This window comes from Sinocyclocheilus rhinocerous, unplaced genomic scaffold (assembly GCF_001515625.1).
Source record: "Sinocyclocheilus rhinocerous isolate Xijiao unplaced genomic scaffold, SAMN03320098_v1.1 scaffold257, whole genome shotgun sequence".
NCBI lineage: Eukaryota > Metazoa > Chordata > Actinopteri > Cypriniformes > Cyprinidae > Sinocyclocheilus > Sinocyclocheilus rhinocerous.
The window spans coordinates 1,021,329-1,040,772 of NW_015634026.1; the positions used below are offsets into that span (position 1 = coordinate 1,021,329).

Here is a 19,444-nt window from a genome sequence, read left to right on the forward strand (position 1 = left end):
TATATCTCTGTACACTGTTATATATTTTCTTATCTCTAGTACAGTACAGCAACTCCCCTTCACATTTCCTTTGCTCCAATTCTTCATGTCAGCAGGAGCTATGGTTTTGTGCTTATCACCAAAATTGCAGTGCAAAAGAAAATAATTAATTATAATAATTATTATAATGACAACAATTAATTCATGAGAAGTATTAACAAATGATGGATGACAACATAATTTCTATGGCACCACAGCCCATCAATTCACATATCGTACAAATGACCAACAGCGTAAGAGGGAGGAGAGCGCACAAACAGAACTCGGCTTGCATAGCAATGCAATAACAATGTCATTTTCAATCTCTGATGTCAAGAATATATTTACAGGAAACTCGATTTCCTTTTCGCAAGTTCACCAAAGCTGGGCGACTCAGATCTCATGCCTTCCATAATTTTTTTCTTTTTTGTCCTCAACATTTTTCTTTTTTCTGTGAATGAATAGTTTAAGGAGGAAGGTGGGGGATGTTGCGGATCTTGTGGGTTGCATGTCCATGTTTACATCACATTTACAGTTTGTCCTTTTCATATTTTTTTTCTCTTTTTTTCCCTTCTTCCTTCTGACACTTCACGAGTCCATTGCACCAAGCAGGTGAGGCATTTCCAGAACAGATAAAGGCATTCTTCAGTTTCCAACAAAAAGGCTCACTCTGAAAACAATACAAAGAGAACATGCCAGTCAGTTAGTTCTTTATACAGCTCTAGAAAAGGTAAACCATCAACACTTGACTGGGAAACTTTTAAACCATCAAGGTTCCAAACTTAGTAAAGTTGTACCAGAATAACCTGCTCGGACTCACATAACTCTCCAGAGTACTGCGCGTTGATCCCCATGTAGCTGCTTTCGCCCTGCTCCGTGGTGGAGCACTGGTGCTGTCCCCTTGTCCCTTCACCTTTACGAGGACCTGTTGACCCTTTAGAGGAGGCCGTCCCAGAAGAGCTGTGGCCCCCGGGAGATGGGAATGACGGTTTGTTGTATGGCAATATGGCCTCTTCTGAAAACACAAATATCCAAACCCACACATTTAGTGGCAAATAAATCTTTTTTAGCTTTTCCAGTTTGGAACATGTCCATGATTGCTTTCTTTCTGGCTAATACTGAGGTGACCAACTCTTGCCAGCTTTGACAAAACCCTACTCATTAGCAGTATGGAGCATATTGCTAATGAGTAGGGTTTGGTCAAAGCTGGCTAAACGTATCTCCACACCAAAGTTTAAGATGAAAATGAAGACATATGAGACCAAACCATACGGCTTGCCCAACCCACATCCCCCTCTGTGTCGCGCCAGATCCAGGCCTGGTTCTTTATGCTTCGTTTGGGCTGGAAACCCAGAATGGTGGATCCTAACGATCAGACAGGCACAGATGGAGCTCGGCTTCATTGCAGCATGTGTGTGTGTATACAGTGAAAAATGAGGGCTGGAACGATTAGGGTACATCTGTGCAACTAAGTGTGCCTCCTGTCTGCTGGTTCCTGGAGAAGGCCGGTGTTGGCCATGGAAGAGCTCACTAAGAGGGGTAGACAAGGCAATCTGTTTGCTCCAGCTTGGCCTCCTTACAGCAGGGACCGTAAATGAATGCCAAGGGTCCACAGCTGGCGCTGTCAAACATCTGCCTCTGATGACCACGATAGCAAGATAATATTTTACAGACCTGCTCTGCTGAATTAAGAGCATGTTTACTGTGCCAGGCTGATTAACTCATGTGGACATATAAGATCAGGTTCAGGTCTTTCATGAAAACGTATTTCACCATCAAGTTGAAACACCAAAAAGGCATTTCTGATGTCAATTAACCTACTAAAGACCAGGCTGGTTCGAGCTGGTTTTGAGCTGGACTAGTTGGTGAACCATTCAAATTTTGGAAGCTGGTTGACCAAAATGTCTTTATGGACAAGCTGGTTGACCACGGAGTTTAGGGGTGTCCATTCCTGTTCTGTGAGGGCCACATTAAAAAGTTTAGCTTTAACCTACCTAGACGTTTCTGGCCATCTTGAAGACCTTGATTGGTTGAGATGTGTTAGTTAGAGTTGGAGCTGAATACAGGACCTTGGCCTTCCAAGAGCAGGACTGGACAGCATGGTGAACAGCATGGATATGCTGGTTTGGATTCTTGGAGACTGGCTAACCAAGAATCCCTTGTTGGACAAGTTGCTAACTAACTAGTATCCCCTGCTTGGTACCAGTATTCAAAACACTTGATTCTAATGTGGTTTCTCCTTTATGAGTCAATTTAAGATATCAACATGTCAACAGAACTCAAGGTAAACAATCAATCGTCCTACCTGAAACAGGACCGTTTTTCTGTCCTCTTCTGCTCTCCTCTCCTCTCTCTATGGATCCCAGTCTTTCCAGGGCTTGTTGGTGGCGCTCCAGTGAGGTTCGGGCCTGCCGGTCCAAGGAAATCTTTATCTCCTCCAGGCCCATCATGGGTTGCCTCTCCAAGGACGAAGCCTTGCGGTCAGAGGGGTTGGGCATGTTCCTCACCCCCTGGACACGAGCTGTCTGGCAGGGTGGAGGATCTGGTGGTGGAGGCAGATCTGGGAAAGAAGCAGGAAGGGCCATTTGAATTCAAACAATAGGTACAGCATTTCCATTTATGTACAGTGAGCATTTATCATCATTTGACAGTAGGTGTCTTTTGTATCTACATAAATGCCTTCAAATGGGGTAATATTGATTTCATTCTGTTTGATAAATGATTATAATGGCTTGGATATTAGCTATTGCTACATGCATTTGCTTATGACCCCATCTGTCTCCTTTAACCTCCTGGGGTCGACAGTTCCGCCAGCGGAACTTTTTGCAGATTTGAATGATGACAGCGAAAAGAACTAAAATGCTCCTTCATACTTGACCGTACATATAAGAGTAATACATCATTTAAATCTGTAAAGGGTCTACTTTTATTTGTGTACACTCACAATATCAACAAAACATTGTGCTTTTGCAAAATAAAGAAAATAAACAGGGTGTGCTTTGTTATTAAACTTTAGACATTCAAATGTTTGTAAGCAACTGAAAAAAGCACAAATGTCAGGGCATGTCAAAACTTTTCCAGGCCCCAAAACACCCTCGGACCCCAGAGGGTTAACCAATGCTGACTTCCACATTAATTCAATAAAACATGCAAGAGAGATCTGCCATCTACAGTAAACTGGTTTTTGGCCTTCAAATGTGGTCTAAACCAACATTAAACCATAAACCATAGCATATGTAATTAATTGACTGAAATATTTAGTCCTTTTGGTTTTGTCTTCATGGATTAAATTGATCTAACCTGAACCAGGCTTTTCTAATGATCTGTTCAGTAAAAACTGAACTAAATCTCACCATCAGCGTTGGCATCGCGGCGGTGCGGGGCAGCGCCAGGGCCTTTGTGTTTGCGGGTGGGCCTTGCCGCCCGCTGGTGACCCAGGCTGTGTGTGCCCACCGTGCTTCCATCTGTGGAGAATGGGCTAGCGGGACGAGGTCTATGAGGTAGACCTTTATCTGCAGGGAGCAAAGAGAGAATCTTGTTTAGCCCATAATGCTATCGAAACACTACGCGCAGAGGTGATGAATGAATCTTAAAAGGGAAGCATGGCAGGATGCTCAGGTGGAGGGCGGATAGCTTGTTAGTTTGATTCAGAAGCAGCAGAATCAATCAATACATTGCATTTCTATTGCAAAGCCTGTTGGAGAAAAGGTTTAAGATTGTTAAAATGGTTTTATGAAGATAATTAAGATCATCATAGAGTCAGAAAGAGGCATGAAGTCAAACCTGATTGCACAATAAAATGATCTTTTCATCAGCACCACATCTGTTTCCAGTTAATTCATTCGCTTACAGTGTAAACTGAATCACTTCACTGAAAGCGCAAGACCAAAACCCTGCTAAGTGAAAACAGTCGTCGCCAAAATCCACCAAGCAAAATCCATAAAGATGTTAGTATTTGCACCATGCTGCTTCACCAGGAGTTCACCAGAGTAAAATCAGAAAGCAGAAAAGAAGCAACATTCTGTTAAGAGTGAGCCATATTGCAGTCAGCAAACACCAGATTCCAGACTCAAATTCCTGTTTCCTCTAAACCGACCTCTCTTGCTCAGGCTGGTGCCGTCCAGACAATAACCAGCCTTGTCTGCGGCCGCCACCAGGGCTCGTGCAAAGCTGCAATGGGTGAAGAGTGAGCCGTCAGAGGAGCTGCCGGCACTAGACCTTCTGCTGGAGAAGTTTCTGTCATCATCTTCTGAAGCCGAGCCCCAACCATTCACCATGGAGCCTGGAGGGGAGCGGCCGCATGGGTGTTAGATTGACCAGGTTTGCTAGTTTTACAGTCCAGAAAAACGGGACGTACTCTGAGATTTTACTTGATTAATATTTAAATGCTAATAAACTATTGATGCCTTTATAAAGGCAAACGGCAAACTAAATTTACCAGAATAATATAATGAGGCTTTGGTGTGAGCTGGAAATGATAATTCTCTTATCTGAAAAAAGATGTATTATATAGCACAGGTGAGCTATGTTTGATAAGAGATGAGTCAGCTACCATTATAATTATTAGGTAATTGTAATGAAACTAATAACCAAAACAAAATGACTGAGGAGGGTAGATTACGAAAAACATTAACATCCAAGACAAAACAAAGAAGCAAAACACCAAAGGCACACAAAAACACAGAAAAATAAAGATAAAAAAGCAAGCAAACAAAAAAACAACAACGAAATCACATAAATCAAAAAATTCTAAACAAAACAAAATGACTGAGGAGGGTAGAATATGGAAAACATACAACAGTCAAAACAAAGCAAAAAAGCAAAACACCCAGGCACACAAAAGTACAGAAAAACAAACAAAGAAAAAAAAGACTAAAAACAAAATTAAAGACAACAAAAACAACATAAACATGAGCAAACAACAACAACAAAAAATACACAATAAAGGCTTGAGTCAATGAATAACTGTTACAATACATGCATAATTAATTAACTAAAACATTAATGTAATTTAATAATTTCTGTTTCACCAATCCAAGCTGTTAGGTTTTTTTTCCCTTCAGTAATGCATCCTATTTCCATCCTCCATATAATCGTACACCCGCCACCTGACTACACATATCACAACCTCACTTCCTTTTGATTGCTCTGATAGGAAGGAAGGCACGCATGCACCTGCTCGTGGCCCGAGGTGAAGCAGCTGATATCGCACACGGAAACACGCAGCATGATCAAAGCAACCACACGGCTGCATGCTGTTCTTCTTCTTTGGCACTTGTCAGATTTATGGCATGTATTTTTTTGATTGATGGCAACCCGGTACAAACATCCTCAGGGAAGCCGATGTGAGATGGCACGACTATTGTTTAATGATCCGAGAGGAAAGTTAAGAAGGTTACAGTGGTTACTCTAGCCTGGGTAATATGTCTGGTTTCAAGATCTAACATTGAGCTAATTAGGTTTTGGTGACCGATTTATTACATGTATTGTTATAGTTTGTCGATGATAAAATACTTTCTATCCCAGCTTAATATGCAGAAAAAAGTAAAACCACCCAAAAGAATAAGCACTGCAGTAATGTAGTCCTTATAGCTTAAAAATTATTCATTACTTCTAATAAAAAATAGTTATTTAATGAATATAATGAATGGTAACACTTTATTTTAAGGTGACCTTGTTACACATGTTGCATGTACTTACTATTATAATAACACTTAATTATGCATAATTACATGCAAGTAACCCTAAGCCAAACCCTAATCCTAACCCTAACCATATAGTAAGTACATGTACTTAATTAATATTACTCAGTACTTAAATGTATAATTACACTGTAACAAGGACACCTTAAAATAAAGTGTAATCTAATTAATTATTATTATCATTATTGAAAATCTGTAACGCTGTATACATAGTGTAAAGTGCTGGCATATCCCCCCCCCCCTATTATATTACCTGCAAATATAACAAAGAATTTCAAAGCACCAACATAAATTTAGTTTGTTTCTCTTGTCTAAAAGAGAAAGGAGAATAGGATGCAGACCCAACAAAAAAAAAAAAAACACCTTCCTTGCAGTCTCTTCCTTTTAATTTCCTCAGAAACTGCACACGGCTTTGTTTCACTAAAAAAAGTTGAGTCCCTCGAGACTCTCTCAGCATGTCTCTCAGCAAAGCAAGAATGCATATAATGAATTGGATGTGCTGGCAGAGACAGAGGCGGGTACAGAGCTCCACATCAGAGAGGACAGCTCCTGCAGAATACCTGCACTACGCCTCAGAGCCTCCTGCCTCCTCCAGAGACGACATCCTCTCTAACAACCAGCCACCTAAAACAGATCCCTGAAAATACCACGCTTTCACTCTTCACCGTATAATAATGCTGGCAGCTGCAAAACAATAACAATTCTCCGGCCAACATAAATTTTGGATCAAGTTCGCAAACCCAAATGTTTTTATACAGCGTGGCTTACCATGAACTGAACTTCCCACAAATTGTTGCTAATTTGAAGTTGGCAGTCACGAACAGCAACGTTTGAAGCTAGAATACTGTAGCTGCTATAAATATAAGGCTGATACAAAAATCTGACATTTTATGGATTCAATAACAGCTATTTTTGACACCATTGAAGCATATTTCCATTCCGATAATCCACTGTTAATATTCACGGCTCGTCTAAATGGAGTTACGCAAGATTGTAAAACTCATCCAACACCCTGCTGCCACTAAAGCTGATTTACACTGCCCTGAGCCCTCATCTGCATATCGTTAAGCATCGTAATCATTCCCCTTGACGAGTAGGCGGAGACGGCCGCCTCAGGACATGTGCAAGGGTTTATGGGAGCAAAGTGGAGCAGGACAGTGAGCTCACTGCTCACATTACAACTCCCATAAAACACCCTCAATATTTCACAAACTCATGGATTGTATATGCAATAAATAATGAAACACGATAAAGAAAAATATGTTCCAGTGATCTTTATTTCACCTTAACTATAAGCTGCCCAAAAGAAACGGTTGTTAAAACTGTTTTATTCTCTTCAGAAAGGACAAATCTCTGCCTCTGGGTCTGGCAGGAACCCGGCACTAGTGCAGTGTCAGTTTGGTGCTACTCTGGGCAAAAACAAAGGACACTGGTGGAAGAAAGCCGTGAAAGGAAGCTGTCGGGAGTCTTACAGGAGGACACAGCCACCACTGAACAGCGCTTGCTTTGTGTTTCTCCAGATATCTCAGTCCAGAGAGATGTCAGAGACGACCAACACTACAGTGTTCAGGGGAAAATGCACCTCAGAGGTCCAGTCCAGTAAAAGAGACTCAAAATCTATCTATCTATCTATCTATGATAATGCATACAAGTGCAATGATAATGAATACATCTCTGCCTGATTAGAGGAACAACACTGGCCCATTCTGCCTCAGTCCTGTGGTAAATTGGAGAACAGAGGACTTTTAGATTCTAACCCCGCAATGTCATACCCTTCACGTGTCCCCTATGACAGACGGCCCATAAAACCCTTTCAATAAGTTGTAAAATGGAAATGGTGCCTCCTATCTTCAATGGGGAAATGGAGCCATGAACGTGAGATTTTTTCAAAATCTTCATGGGAAAATGGAGGCAATGTGCTTGAGTATTTCGCTCTAATAATAATACTACACATATCCATAAACATAAATATATTACACACTACCATTCAATGGTTTTGGTTTGGTAAGATTTGTTAATGTTTTAGAAGTAGTCTCTTATGCTCACCAAGGCTTTAATTTATTATATCATGGCCTTGTTTTTAGTCTTTTAGTTTGTTACTCCTCATAACTGTGATTAGAATGTATTCCCAAATGCCTGAACAAACTGGATTTCAGTGCAGCCAATTTCAGGTGAGGTGGGAATAAACACAAGCACCCGCCACACACGTGAGCATAATGACAAACAATGCAGCTATTTGCAGACAAGCAGAGCAAAACAGTATTTTACCATGCTAGGGCAAACAAAGCCACCACATGCGGTACACATGTGAATAAACCATGACCGGTTCCCATATAAACATCAGCAGTATAATCTCAAAGTGCCCGCTGGACTGAAATATGCTGCTTTTAGATTAGAGATCAGTACCTCTGTTTTATTGTCTTATCTGTACGCCACACATGCTGTTGAATTGTAATTTGATATCTGGGTAGATCATATCGTTTGGTGTCTCTGACCAAATGGACTGCATTTTAATTAGCTTTTTAAATAAAAAAATTATATCGATTTTTGTCTCTACCGTTCATGAGCGGGTTCAAACTGAGTTCTGAAATTATTTAACAGAGATAGAAATCCCCCAATTACGAGGACGTCGGATGAGATAATGAGCAAATGAAATGACCACCCCTGCACTGAAAAAACGCAGTCTACACAGGACATCTAACTGTGCACCCAAATGAATAGTTCAAAGGTTTAGATAAGGGCTTTATGCTCTTTTGAAGAACTTTAGAATGTTCCTTCAAAGTAGAAGTTCATATAAATGAGAAATTAATCACAAAAATGTACGCTTACCCGTAACAGAGCTGTCCAAGTTGTCCATGCTGGAGCCTGGCGTGTGTTCGATGCCCCTAATTGGCGGCGACATCTCATATCCTTCGTCCTCTTCATCGTCATCTTCGTCAGGAAGGTCTGTCTCAATATCAGACACTAGGGTGCTGGAGATATAACCCACGGGCGGTGCAGGGGCCAGGGGCGGGTAAGGCCCACCCTGCATGTGCCTAAGGAGAATTCAAGAAGTCAAACATGAACATGCCACGCTTTTTTGCATAACCAAGCAAGAGCTTCAAGGGTTGTCAGAAGGAAACAAAGGGTGTCAATGAGTGACAAGCCTAAACAAAAGAGAAATGCATGGGGTGTGCTGTCTGTCAGGTGAAATTTGGTATTCCTAGAACATTCCTTGTCATCTCTCCGATGAATTGGGACAATTTGGCTAATTCAGCAGCGCCACGGTTTGCATGCTAACACAATGACCTATTAATTGCAGCTTGAAGAGGATACAATGGCAACCACCACAGGCATGTCTTTGCTGCGGCTGTCACCCACTAGACAGCTAGGTTCGATGACAGCCCTACTGTGTGTCTATATATATGTGTATCGATGTGTGTTTGTGCAGTGCTGCTGCTGCTTTGATGCGGTCTGTGCCAGGATTTGTATATAATTATGGGCTCTTCCCAGTCGTCACAAATGTTCTATGAGCAACATACTCATTATGGTGGTAACATGACATCTTCCTCCTGACAAGTAGAGTCCGTTTCCTCGCAGTGCCGACTGTAATAAACGGAAGTTGGTTTCTCTTGGAAAGACAGGTTGAAGCATGGCTTTGGCATAGGGGCTTTATAAGAATGCGTTACGCAGTCTGGGAGAAATGACTATCAGTTGTTTTCATATTTAATTCAGCTACATCCACCTTTTTCATTTAAATCATGCTTCTATTGACAATGACAAACAAATGTGGTGCAATAAAAACTGATATTTTTTTATTCAGTTTAATTCAGTTTGTGCGGGTAAAAAGGAAGCTAGTTACAGTAAGTAAAAGAAAAGAAGAAAAAAAACAGCTCTTTGAATCTTCAATGTTAAATAGCCATTTTTATATTTTACAATTGCATTTAGTGCCTCTAGTGAAGAGGTGCTCAAACTTGGAATGTAAGTGTTGCATTATACCCAAGTATATTAAACTGTACATTTTTTAAATCAAATTCACTTATATTATCCAGTGTATCGAGATCTTACCAAGTCTGTTTAGCCATGTCCAACTGGTAAGCACGGGTTAACTCATCTAAGTGGGCTTGGAGCATGGGCTGTATTTCTTCACGTGGGGATGGGCTCAGTGTGGCTGTGGACTGCTTGCCAAAGGAAACTGCTGCAGGGGAGGAGGCCACACCCCTTATGGGAGGAGTGGGCACCCGTTCTTCCTCTTCCTCCAGCTCATCCTCTAAACCCTGATGGAGGTACGTCTGCACGGGCAAGGGTGGGCCCCAACCATCACTATCATATCTGAAACAAATGAGCATAGAAACAAAATGAAAACAGACCACAAACAGGTCCCTGTGGCACCCCACTAACAGTTGTGTGTTAGGCAAGAGAGAAAGGAATATTGTTTTTTTTGTTTGTTTTTTTTAAAAAATGTTAGTCTAGCCAACCGTTATTGATATAGTGAGACTAAGGTTTAGCAACATAGTAGTAATGATGTAAATCTTGGGTTAAATCTAGTGGGATTTTCTCAGCTTTACTTGTTCTTTAATGCAGGCTGATCTGGCAGAGTGGCTGCGTTTTCTTATTTCCCAGAACTGTGCTTATACATGCTGAAATAATACATGACATAAAGCCAACGTTCATTAGAGGAATTTGTCAGTGCACATCCCGTAGGACATAACAGTTTTAATCTGAAGCCATTAAAGACAGTGGCGAGATTTACTGCGGAAAGACTACTCATTTGCCAGAGAGCCTATTAAGCCTGATGACTCTCAGAGATGGAAATTAACAGGGTTGAAAGGCAAGCACACCTCTCCGGCAGGGTATTTAATTTGTATCACCACCTTCATGTTTTCTTTTAACTGTACAGATGGGGCGATGCTGATGTCAGACAAGAGTGGAGTGCCATCGTAGGTGAAAGTATATTAAAAGTTGCTGAGCGTGAACAGTTTGTCAAACAGGGTTTTAATATTACATCTCGCCTATTTATAATGGACAACAAATAAATCATTTAGTGCTAGTGGTTTGATTAACTCTCTAAGGAATAAATAAATACCATTAGCAGATTTATTGATAATATATTAGCTAGCAAGAACAAGACTTTGAACAATTTCTTACAAACATCATGGTCGGTTTTATTTTAAACCACCATTTTTATCACTTGATGGGAAAAATCCAATGCTTAATTACATGGATCATAATCTCTAGATATTATAGATGTGACCATTGAATTTGCAGTATAGAGTGTCTCTATTACTTGTACTAGGTAGAGCTGAATGAGTGACTCTGAACCCTACCCTCCTCCGTCATGGTGCTCTGAGGCATAGTGGTCCATCTCTGTGCCTGGAAGAGGGTGGATAGGAGGGGGAGGGAGTGGAACATTAGCCCAGTTGGAGCCATTCATCTTGGTGGGCTTGGCGTTTGTTTTGGTCTTCTTCTTCTTTCCGCCTTTCCCACCTACAATAGCAAAAGTTGGGAATATTTTGTTAAAGTCTGAATGCAGAATGATGCCATGTGATCAGCCAAGTGAAGGCTCTTGCAATGCCACTGTCAAACACAATTGCTTAATTGTATGTTAGAATGTACAACTCCAACTGCTTTCAAAATGTTCCCAAGCCAACACGGCCATAAAAGCAATCTCAAGGCTGCGTGGTGAAAGAAACAGTTTGCAGTATGTCAATGGCTCAAAGACTGAAGACTAAAAAAATACTGAAAAAACCTTTGACCTCCTTTTAACTATGATTGCTATTCATGCAACTTGCTGGAATAACTTTGCTTACAACTCTGGTTCTACTCTATGAATGTGCACTTTTCTTTACTCTTAGAAAAAGTATTGGGAAAGAAACAGAACGTGTCAAAGATGGAAAGAAAAAAGGCTGTTGAACTCCCTTTGCTTTGTTGAACTTTTATGTTGCATCCACAATCTCCCTGGACAAAAGATTTGGCAAATCACACACTTGCCCAAGAACTAGTACGAAGGATAGTAATTAATCACCCTTCTGTCACAATCTAATTAACAAAACCATCTAAATGTAACGGCCATCAATGCCAGATGAAGACATTTGGGACGAGGAAGTCTTCATGCAGACTTCATGCAGAGGCTGCAGGGTTCATTACTGTAAATTATTAATGCCGCCACTGGCAAACTCGACATGACCAGTGCGTTGCCGCATGTTGCCAGATCCTCCCGCGTTTCAAGCCAGTCATAAAATAGCTGAGGCTGATGGAGTCAGACACACGGCCAAATGCAAATGGGGGGGAAAACCTTCACTGGCAGCACTTGTGCTGTATGGGATCCTATCTGTCATCATCTGCCTCTGTCTGCCAATGGCCTCTAATTATCCCTGCCGCCTCGAAATGTTCCGATTCAGGCAACCCTGTGGCTTCAAACATCATGTTATTTAATATGATGCCAGGACTTTGACAGGGCTATACATTAAGTCCAAAAAACTCTTTATAAAATCCATGTTGAATCACATTCAAGGGCTATGAAAAGACTATCTTCCCTGGATCTTAAAGGAATATTCCACCCAAAAATGAAAACGATCATGTTGTTCCAAAACCATACGACTTTCTTTCTTCTGTGAAAACCAAATAAAGAGATTTGAAGAATTGTGCTGTTCAGTGAGTTGAATTAAAGACTGAGGCTGTCACGCTTTAAAAAAAAAAGATGCAAATGAAACATAAAAGAGGTCCCTATGAATTGTACTTTATGATTTTATAATAATTTAGTGATAATAAATAACTAGTTCTTCTTGGAGCATTTAAGTTTATGAGACACGCTCTTTTGAATCTTTTCAAACAACTGGTGTTTTAAGTTCACAGAACCCAGTTCAGACCAGCATTTGTGAACTGGTTCGACCAAATGATTAATAATTGATACAGTTCATAAAACCATGCCTAACTATATTGCTCACAAAATGGACTGATTTGGCTTTTGAGTTCAGTCAGTGTTGTTACTGTTAACTAAAATATAAAATATTATTATAATTGTTTTTATTAATTGAAGCTTATATAAATAAAATATAAATATTAGATGAAAAAAAGAATCTGAATAGAAAAAATTAATATAAAAGCAAAAAAAAAAAAAAAAAACTAAATAACAAAAACACTAAAACTAATATTATATAAATAATACTAAAACAAAAGATTGTTTGCTGAATAAATGTGTGTTCCTCATAAGCTATCATATGGCTTCAGAAAACTTGAAATAGAGTCATATGGACCATTTTATGATGTTTTTTTTGTCCTTTGCTTGAAAACTCAGTACACATTCATCGTACAGTACATAGAGAGCAACCAGAAAGGGAAAACCAGTACAATGATTAAAAAACAATTGTGTGTCAAAATGAAGAATTCACACAGGTTTGGAACAACATGAAAGAGAGTGTTTTCAAAATATTCATTTTTGGGTGCACTGTTCCTTTAAGAAAAACAAAAACAAGTGTGAAAGAGCAGGCGCAAGAGGATGAGTATTGTAGCTATGCACAGTTTGAGGCAGATTTGTCATACAGTGGCTGACGTTTATGATATTCTCGGCAGTCGGCCTATTACAGAGCGTTCCCATCGCCGGAACTTCTCGCTGACGGTGCGCTATTGTTCCGACGGCCGAGGGAGAGCGGGAGGCATTAGGAGTCTTGCGGAGGGATGGAAGTGTCAAACGAAGATGAATAAAGCATGCTAGTAATAAAAAAAATAACAACAGGCTAGAGGCAGAAGTGGCTGGAAGTAATTGGGTTTCCTAATCGTTCCTCTGGGTGACGCCAATATCATCAGCCAATAAATGGAGAGATGGCGTGATCACTCAATCACTCCCTCACTTCCTCTCTCTTTCCTCCTCCCTCTGTTTGTCGAGTAGAGGGCATCAATAATGTAAACGAGTCTCTGCTGAGGAGTCGGGGCAGCTCCTGAAACTACCAATGTAAGAAATGTGAGGAAAACAGACAGGAAGGGCACTGTGGGACAGCAGTGGCTCGACTGACAAACATGAGGTCGCTTTCTGAATTAGCCCAAACCAGGCCGACGAAGAGGCAAAGGAATGTTTCATAACTTATAAAGTTGCACACCTTTAACACATCAATGAGAGCTTGCTCAACTCGGACCTGTTCTATCTTGTACAATGAATTATGATCTAATTCTATGTTATGGTGGGAAAAAGAAGTAATAACAGTATTTGAAAATCATTTGCTTTTAATGGGGCAGTACAAAGACTTTATGCATGTGAAAATGCATGTGTCTCTGATTAGGAAAAGAGTTTTTCAGTTTTTCTAAGGAAGGCTGTGAATTTTGGCTCAAAACACGTGCAACAGCAAACATGCCCTCTGAAAGTGGGTGAAACACGTTTTACTGTACTTTAAACAAATTTAAATTCATTATAAACCTGATCAGATGCTAAAAGTGACATGATCTCTGATATAAAGTGAGACCCTGACTTGTCAAAAAATAGTATCAAGCACCGAACAGATTAAAAAGTTCTGTGTTGAAAAGATACACCAATTCCCTGATATAAATATTTCAGAATTATTTGGGATAGTAAGCCAAAATGATCCTCAGCAAACAAATGAAGTACACATGTTTGCTTGGAAACAATCAAGCGTAATGTGATGGCCTTTTACTTTGGAAATGTAAACGTAACCCTTATTTAGTCTCTCCACTTTATATATATATATATATATATATATATGTGACCCTGGAGCACAAAACCAGTCTTAAGTCGCACAGGTATATTTGTAGCAACAGCCAAAAATACATTGTATGGGTCAAAATTATCGATTTTTCTTTTATGCAAAAAATCATTAGGATATCAAGTAAAGATCATGTTCCATGAAGATATTTTGTAAATTTCCTACAGTAAATATATCAAAACTTCATTTTTGATTAGTAATATTCATTGGTTAGGAATTCATTTGGACAGCTTTAAAGGCCATTTTCTCAATATTTTGATTTTTTTGCACCCTCAGATTCCAGATTTTCAAATAGTTGTATCTCGGATAAATATTGTGCTATCCTAACAAACCATACATCAATGGAAAGCTTATTTAATGTATAGATCTCAATTTCAAAAAATTGACCCTTATCACTGGTTTTGTGGTGCAGTCACACATATATATTCAATTAAATCATAATAATATTTCACAATATTACTCTTTTTGCTGTATTTTGACATTTGAATGGTAGTGTATATTTCCAAAAGCATGATCTGTATAATTTGTCTGAATGCTAAATAATAAAATACGACAACAGTTTTCATGTTAATCAGGTTGCTACACATGTCACATATCACATTATATCATTACAGCCATTAAAATGCTCTACAACGGTTAAACAAGATCAGAATGTTTCGATTTGGTCAACTGATCTCTATCTTCGAAACAATCCTCGCCTGAAGAGGTTGAGATGTTTGACCTAAATCTACCCTTGGAGTCCTAATTGTAGCCCATGAAACACTTGAGCCAGATGCTTGGAGAGCTTCCCATCTAATGTCTGAGGCTGCGTTGGATTACTGCACAGTTAAAGCACTGGCATGAAACTTGATTAGAGAGGAGAAAGAGAGCCACATGGACAGCGAGACGAGAGGATGGGGGCCGTCTCCGTGTCCTATAAATGACATTGTAATTTTCAGTACATGAATTTTATTGTAGCTTGTAACCATTAAAGGGAGGAATCGGCTCAGATCAAGCTGCTCGAGTGCATGTGTGCATTTCCGAGTGGTTTCTTTTATGTTGCAACAGTAACCTATGACAAAACAAACCTCTGCTTAAATCAAAAACACACTGACATTGTTAACACAGGGTTAATGACAATGTCAAAAGATGCTTTGCCGGAATTACAGCGTGTGCAACAGGTCAAACCGAGCCAGAAGATAAAGGTTGAATGGATTGTGTCATGCGCCATTTCCCCTTCACATGTGAAAAGTGATTTTAAACTTTGCCTTTTAACCCTCTGGTGCTGTTCAGTCATTTCTGACTGGAAAATTGGTAAAGGTTTTGGCATTGCTATGTGAACACAAAAAATCATGGATATGATTTTAAAAAGTTAAATGGTCCTGAAAAAATAGTCACACTTCGTCGTACTTTAGTCGTACTGTTCATGGTCAATAATGACTGCACTGGAAATGAATAGGAAGCGAAATTCATCTAGTGAGTGTTTGGTACTGCGGCCAAACAAAATTTGACTGAAAACGGATTTTTTGAGATATCAACATCAAATTTGGAACACAACTTGTTTAGATTTATGGCTTTGATTTTCATGCATTTTGAGAGTAAAACATATTTTGGAAAAATATATATTTCATATAAATGTACAAATAGTACTTTTGTGCATTTTTAATAATAATTAACCTTTTTTGTTTGTTTCACTTTTTAATTTCAGTAATCTGCCAGTTGTCTTCTTTAAAAAGAGACCAAGCAAAGCATTCAAGTTTATATGACAGTTTAAGTTGGAAATGTTATGCTTGTGGTGAACAGGTAATAAATGAATCATAACTATTACATAAATATAGTAGTACTTTAAAAATATTAAATAAAAAAAACATTATTGACTTAAAATATCATACATTCATTAAAAAACAACAACAGCAAAAAAAAAAAAAAAAACAGCACCAGAGGGTTAAAGGATGAATTTATGTAATCATTATGCAAAGGTCAGTGCTCAGAATTGCCTAATATCACACCAGAATCATATTTTATTACTAGAAACCCACTAGAACCAGGACTTTTCTGTCCAGGCCCTCACACAATGGCTGTAGATCCAGTCGACTTGACTACAAGGAACACAGTTATTACACAAACCCATATTATCAACAGTACAGAGCAGGAGTCATGGCGTATGCACCACGGTTAGTGGAGGTGAAAGGGGAGAGGGGTAGACTGAAGGAAAGATGCGGGTGGGCTGCTGACCCTGGACCGGTGAAATACCAACCTGACAGACTGTTGCTCCGATCTGAGCTGTTGTGGGAGCTGGTGGTGCTGAAATCCTGTGATTGGTTGTGCAGCATTCTATTACACAATCCGTCAGCCAATCGGTAGTCAGGAATGAAAAGGAGTGCTAGTGGAGGCGAAGGGCAAAAAAGTGGCATCAGGTGGAGGGCAAGATGGCACAAGCGCATGCAAGGGCGTGCAGTTAGAGCAACAAGCAAAGCACTGATCTCACACACAACTCCTATTCTATTTAAAAATCCTATTCTTTCTAATTTAACAATGCTTCGACTCAATACTGGAAAATTTAAAAATAAATGAAAATGAAATGATTAAAATTATTATTTTAAAACAAATAAAATTCAAATAAAAGTATTTAAATGTATTATTTGTAATATATTTATTATAAATAATTATAATGCATATGATATATAAAATATAACTATATAAATGTATTACTAGTAATGATGTTAAATTATTTATAATGATATTAAATATAAAATTCTATAAAAATAAATGTATAACATAACATAACATAACATAACATAACATATAACATAATATACTATAATATACAAGTCGCTGCCTTGATAAAGTGTTCTAAATCATTCACTTACAAGGCTTTCTTTCTTTCTTTCGGTTAGGATGCTGCCTATTTAGGTAGCAGACAGCATGGCAGCTCACTAGGCTCTGGAACAGAGCCCTAATTGCTTTCAAATCTCTCAATTTGTCTAGTTTCTTTGGAAAGTGTCTCATTCAGAGGTTAACAACATACATTAGTGCTAATTTTCCTGGCCATTTCCTGCTTGGCCTGTAGGGAGGTCTTCCACTGGGCCTCAGGCAGATCGACGGCCAGCTCGTGAATGCTGTTGGAATGGAGGATCTGGGTGGTGGCGTAGGGCGTGGCCTGGGAGGCGGGGCTTGGACTGCCGAATCCACCTTTGGTAGTGAAGTCGATGCTGCTGTAAATGGCTCCGTCTGAAAGCATGGTGCCTGTCTTATCGGCCTGGGCGCTGGGCATCACGTCTGAGTGGAACGGGAAGATGGAATACAAGGAAGACGAACAAGATTGTGAGGTTAATATGGTGAAAAAGTTATGTCAATTTTTCAAGAACAAAATATTTCAATGCATTTCAATTCAGTGCTCTTTAACAACAAGTCTGATATATTTGTATTTTATTTGAAATATTACGTATTTATCTATTTATCTTCAGATTCAAGTCAATTTTTACATTTTTGAATACCCCAACAAATTCACACAAAGAAATAATACTAAAATAATTCTGGAATTATGACATTTTGGTATCTAAGGCTATGTGAAATAGAAATAATAATAACATAATAGAAATAACATAATATAATAGAAACTATAAATATATGCAACTACAAGAATACTTAATAATAATAGAAATTATAAATATATACAACTACAAGAATACTTAATAATAATATATATAATAATAAAGAAAGTTTTAAAATACTAAATCAATAATAATAATACTGATGATGATAATGATAATAATAGTAGAAATAGAAATTATAAATATATACAACTACAAGAATACTTAATACAAATATATAACAAGTCAGAACCACAGCCATTCGTTTCAGTGTGACAGCAGGATGCGGGTGGCGATATAAGTCTGTCCCAGCGCATGATGAATAAATGTGTGCATCCAAAAACGGCCGATGCAATATGCATACAGGTGTTCATCTTACGGACAACACCAGGACACCCTGAATGAATCATCGCCCATGAATATAAAAGGGGAAGAGGACATTTTCTTTCAACTGACGGCGACAGCTTGCTTTTAACACTTTGAACTCTTGACTACAACCGATTTCACCAATTTAATATGTCCTAAATTCCTAGCCAATGCAGCAATGGGTCTGAGAGTGGATTTACCTCCACGGCCGAAGTTGTTGAGGTCGTTGGGTCCTCCAGAACCGCTGTTCACAGTCAGACTGGTGGCCGGCCAGGAGTCAGCGAGCCAGGGGTATCCCGAATCACTGGCATTCAGCAGACCAGGACGACTGCGGGAACACAAACCATGCATGTGACACTTCATTCCCTAGATTCTGACTTTCCACAGTTTGAGCAACCAATTTCCATAAATAAATTAAGTCTTGTGAGTGTATGAAAGTTTTATTCATAAGCTCTATACAGCAGTGCATGGAATTTTTATATGTATAATCAGCACAGAAATGTAAAAATGCTAAAATTAATTGAAATAAAAATTAATAAGTTACAACATTAGTAATTTGCATGACATTTCCAGGCAGTTCTTTCTTTCTTTCTTTCTTTCTTTCTTTTTGATTTTATTATTATTATTATTATGAACTGAAGGTCAAATCTAATTTTATTTCAAGAAAACTATCTGGGAATAATAATAATAATAATAATTATTATTATTATACAATTACAAGATTACATTTATATGACTAAATACAGAATAAAAAAAAAATAAAAAAAATAAATCATTAATATTCTCATATTACTACTACTACTACTATTAGTAGTAGTATTATATTTGCTCAGATAAGTATGGAATTATGAAATATTGGTGTCTGTGTCAGTGTGAAATTATATTATATATTATATATATTAATGTGTTTATAAATTATTACATACATTTATACATGTAATTTATAACATTTATATATGTAATTTATACAACAATAGTATTTTTATTTTTATTATTAATATTAATACTACCACTACTACTATTAATACTACTACTACTACTACTACTAATAATAATAATAATAATACTACTACTACTACTAATAATAATAATA

At 38.5% G+C, this 19,444-nt stretch overlaps 1 protein-coding gene across 1 annotated transcript in view; it reads right to left on the minus strand.

Moving 5' to 3' along the window:
* Positions 1-441: 441 nt before the first annotated feature.
* LOC107745189 (roundabout homolog 2-like) overlaps positions 442-19,444 on the minus strand; it is a 198,771-nt gene continuing 179,768 nt past the window's right edge. Inside the window, 10 exon segments of the mRNA XM_016559037.1 lie at positions 442-688; positions 839-1,033; positions 2,324-2,578; positions 3,372-3,530; positions 8,550-8,755; positions 9,768-10,031; positions 11,027-11,186; positions 16,650-16,775; positions 17,417-17,671; positions 18,552-18,679. Of these exon segments, the coding sequence (XP_016414523.1) occupies positions 687-688; positions 839-1,033; positions 2,324-2,578; positions 3,372-3,530; positions 8,550-8,755; positions 9,768-10,031; positions 11,027-11,186; positions 16,650-16,775; positions 17,417-17,671; positions 18,552-18,679 (1,750 nt within the window). The 3' untranslated portion in view covers positions 442-686.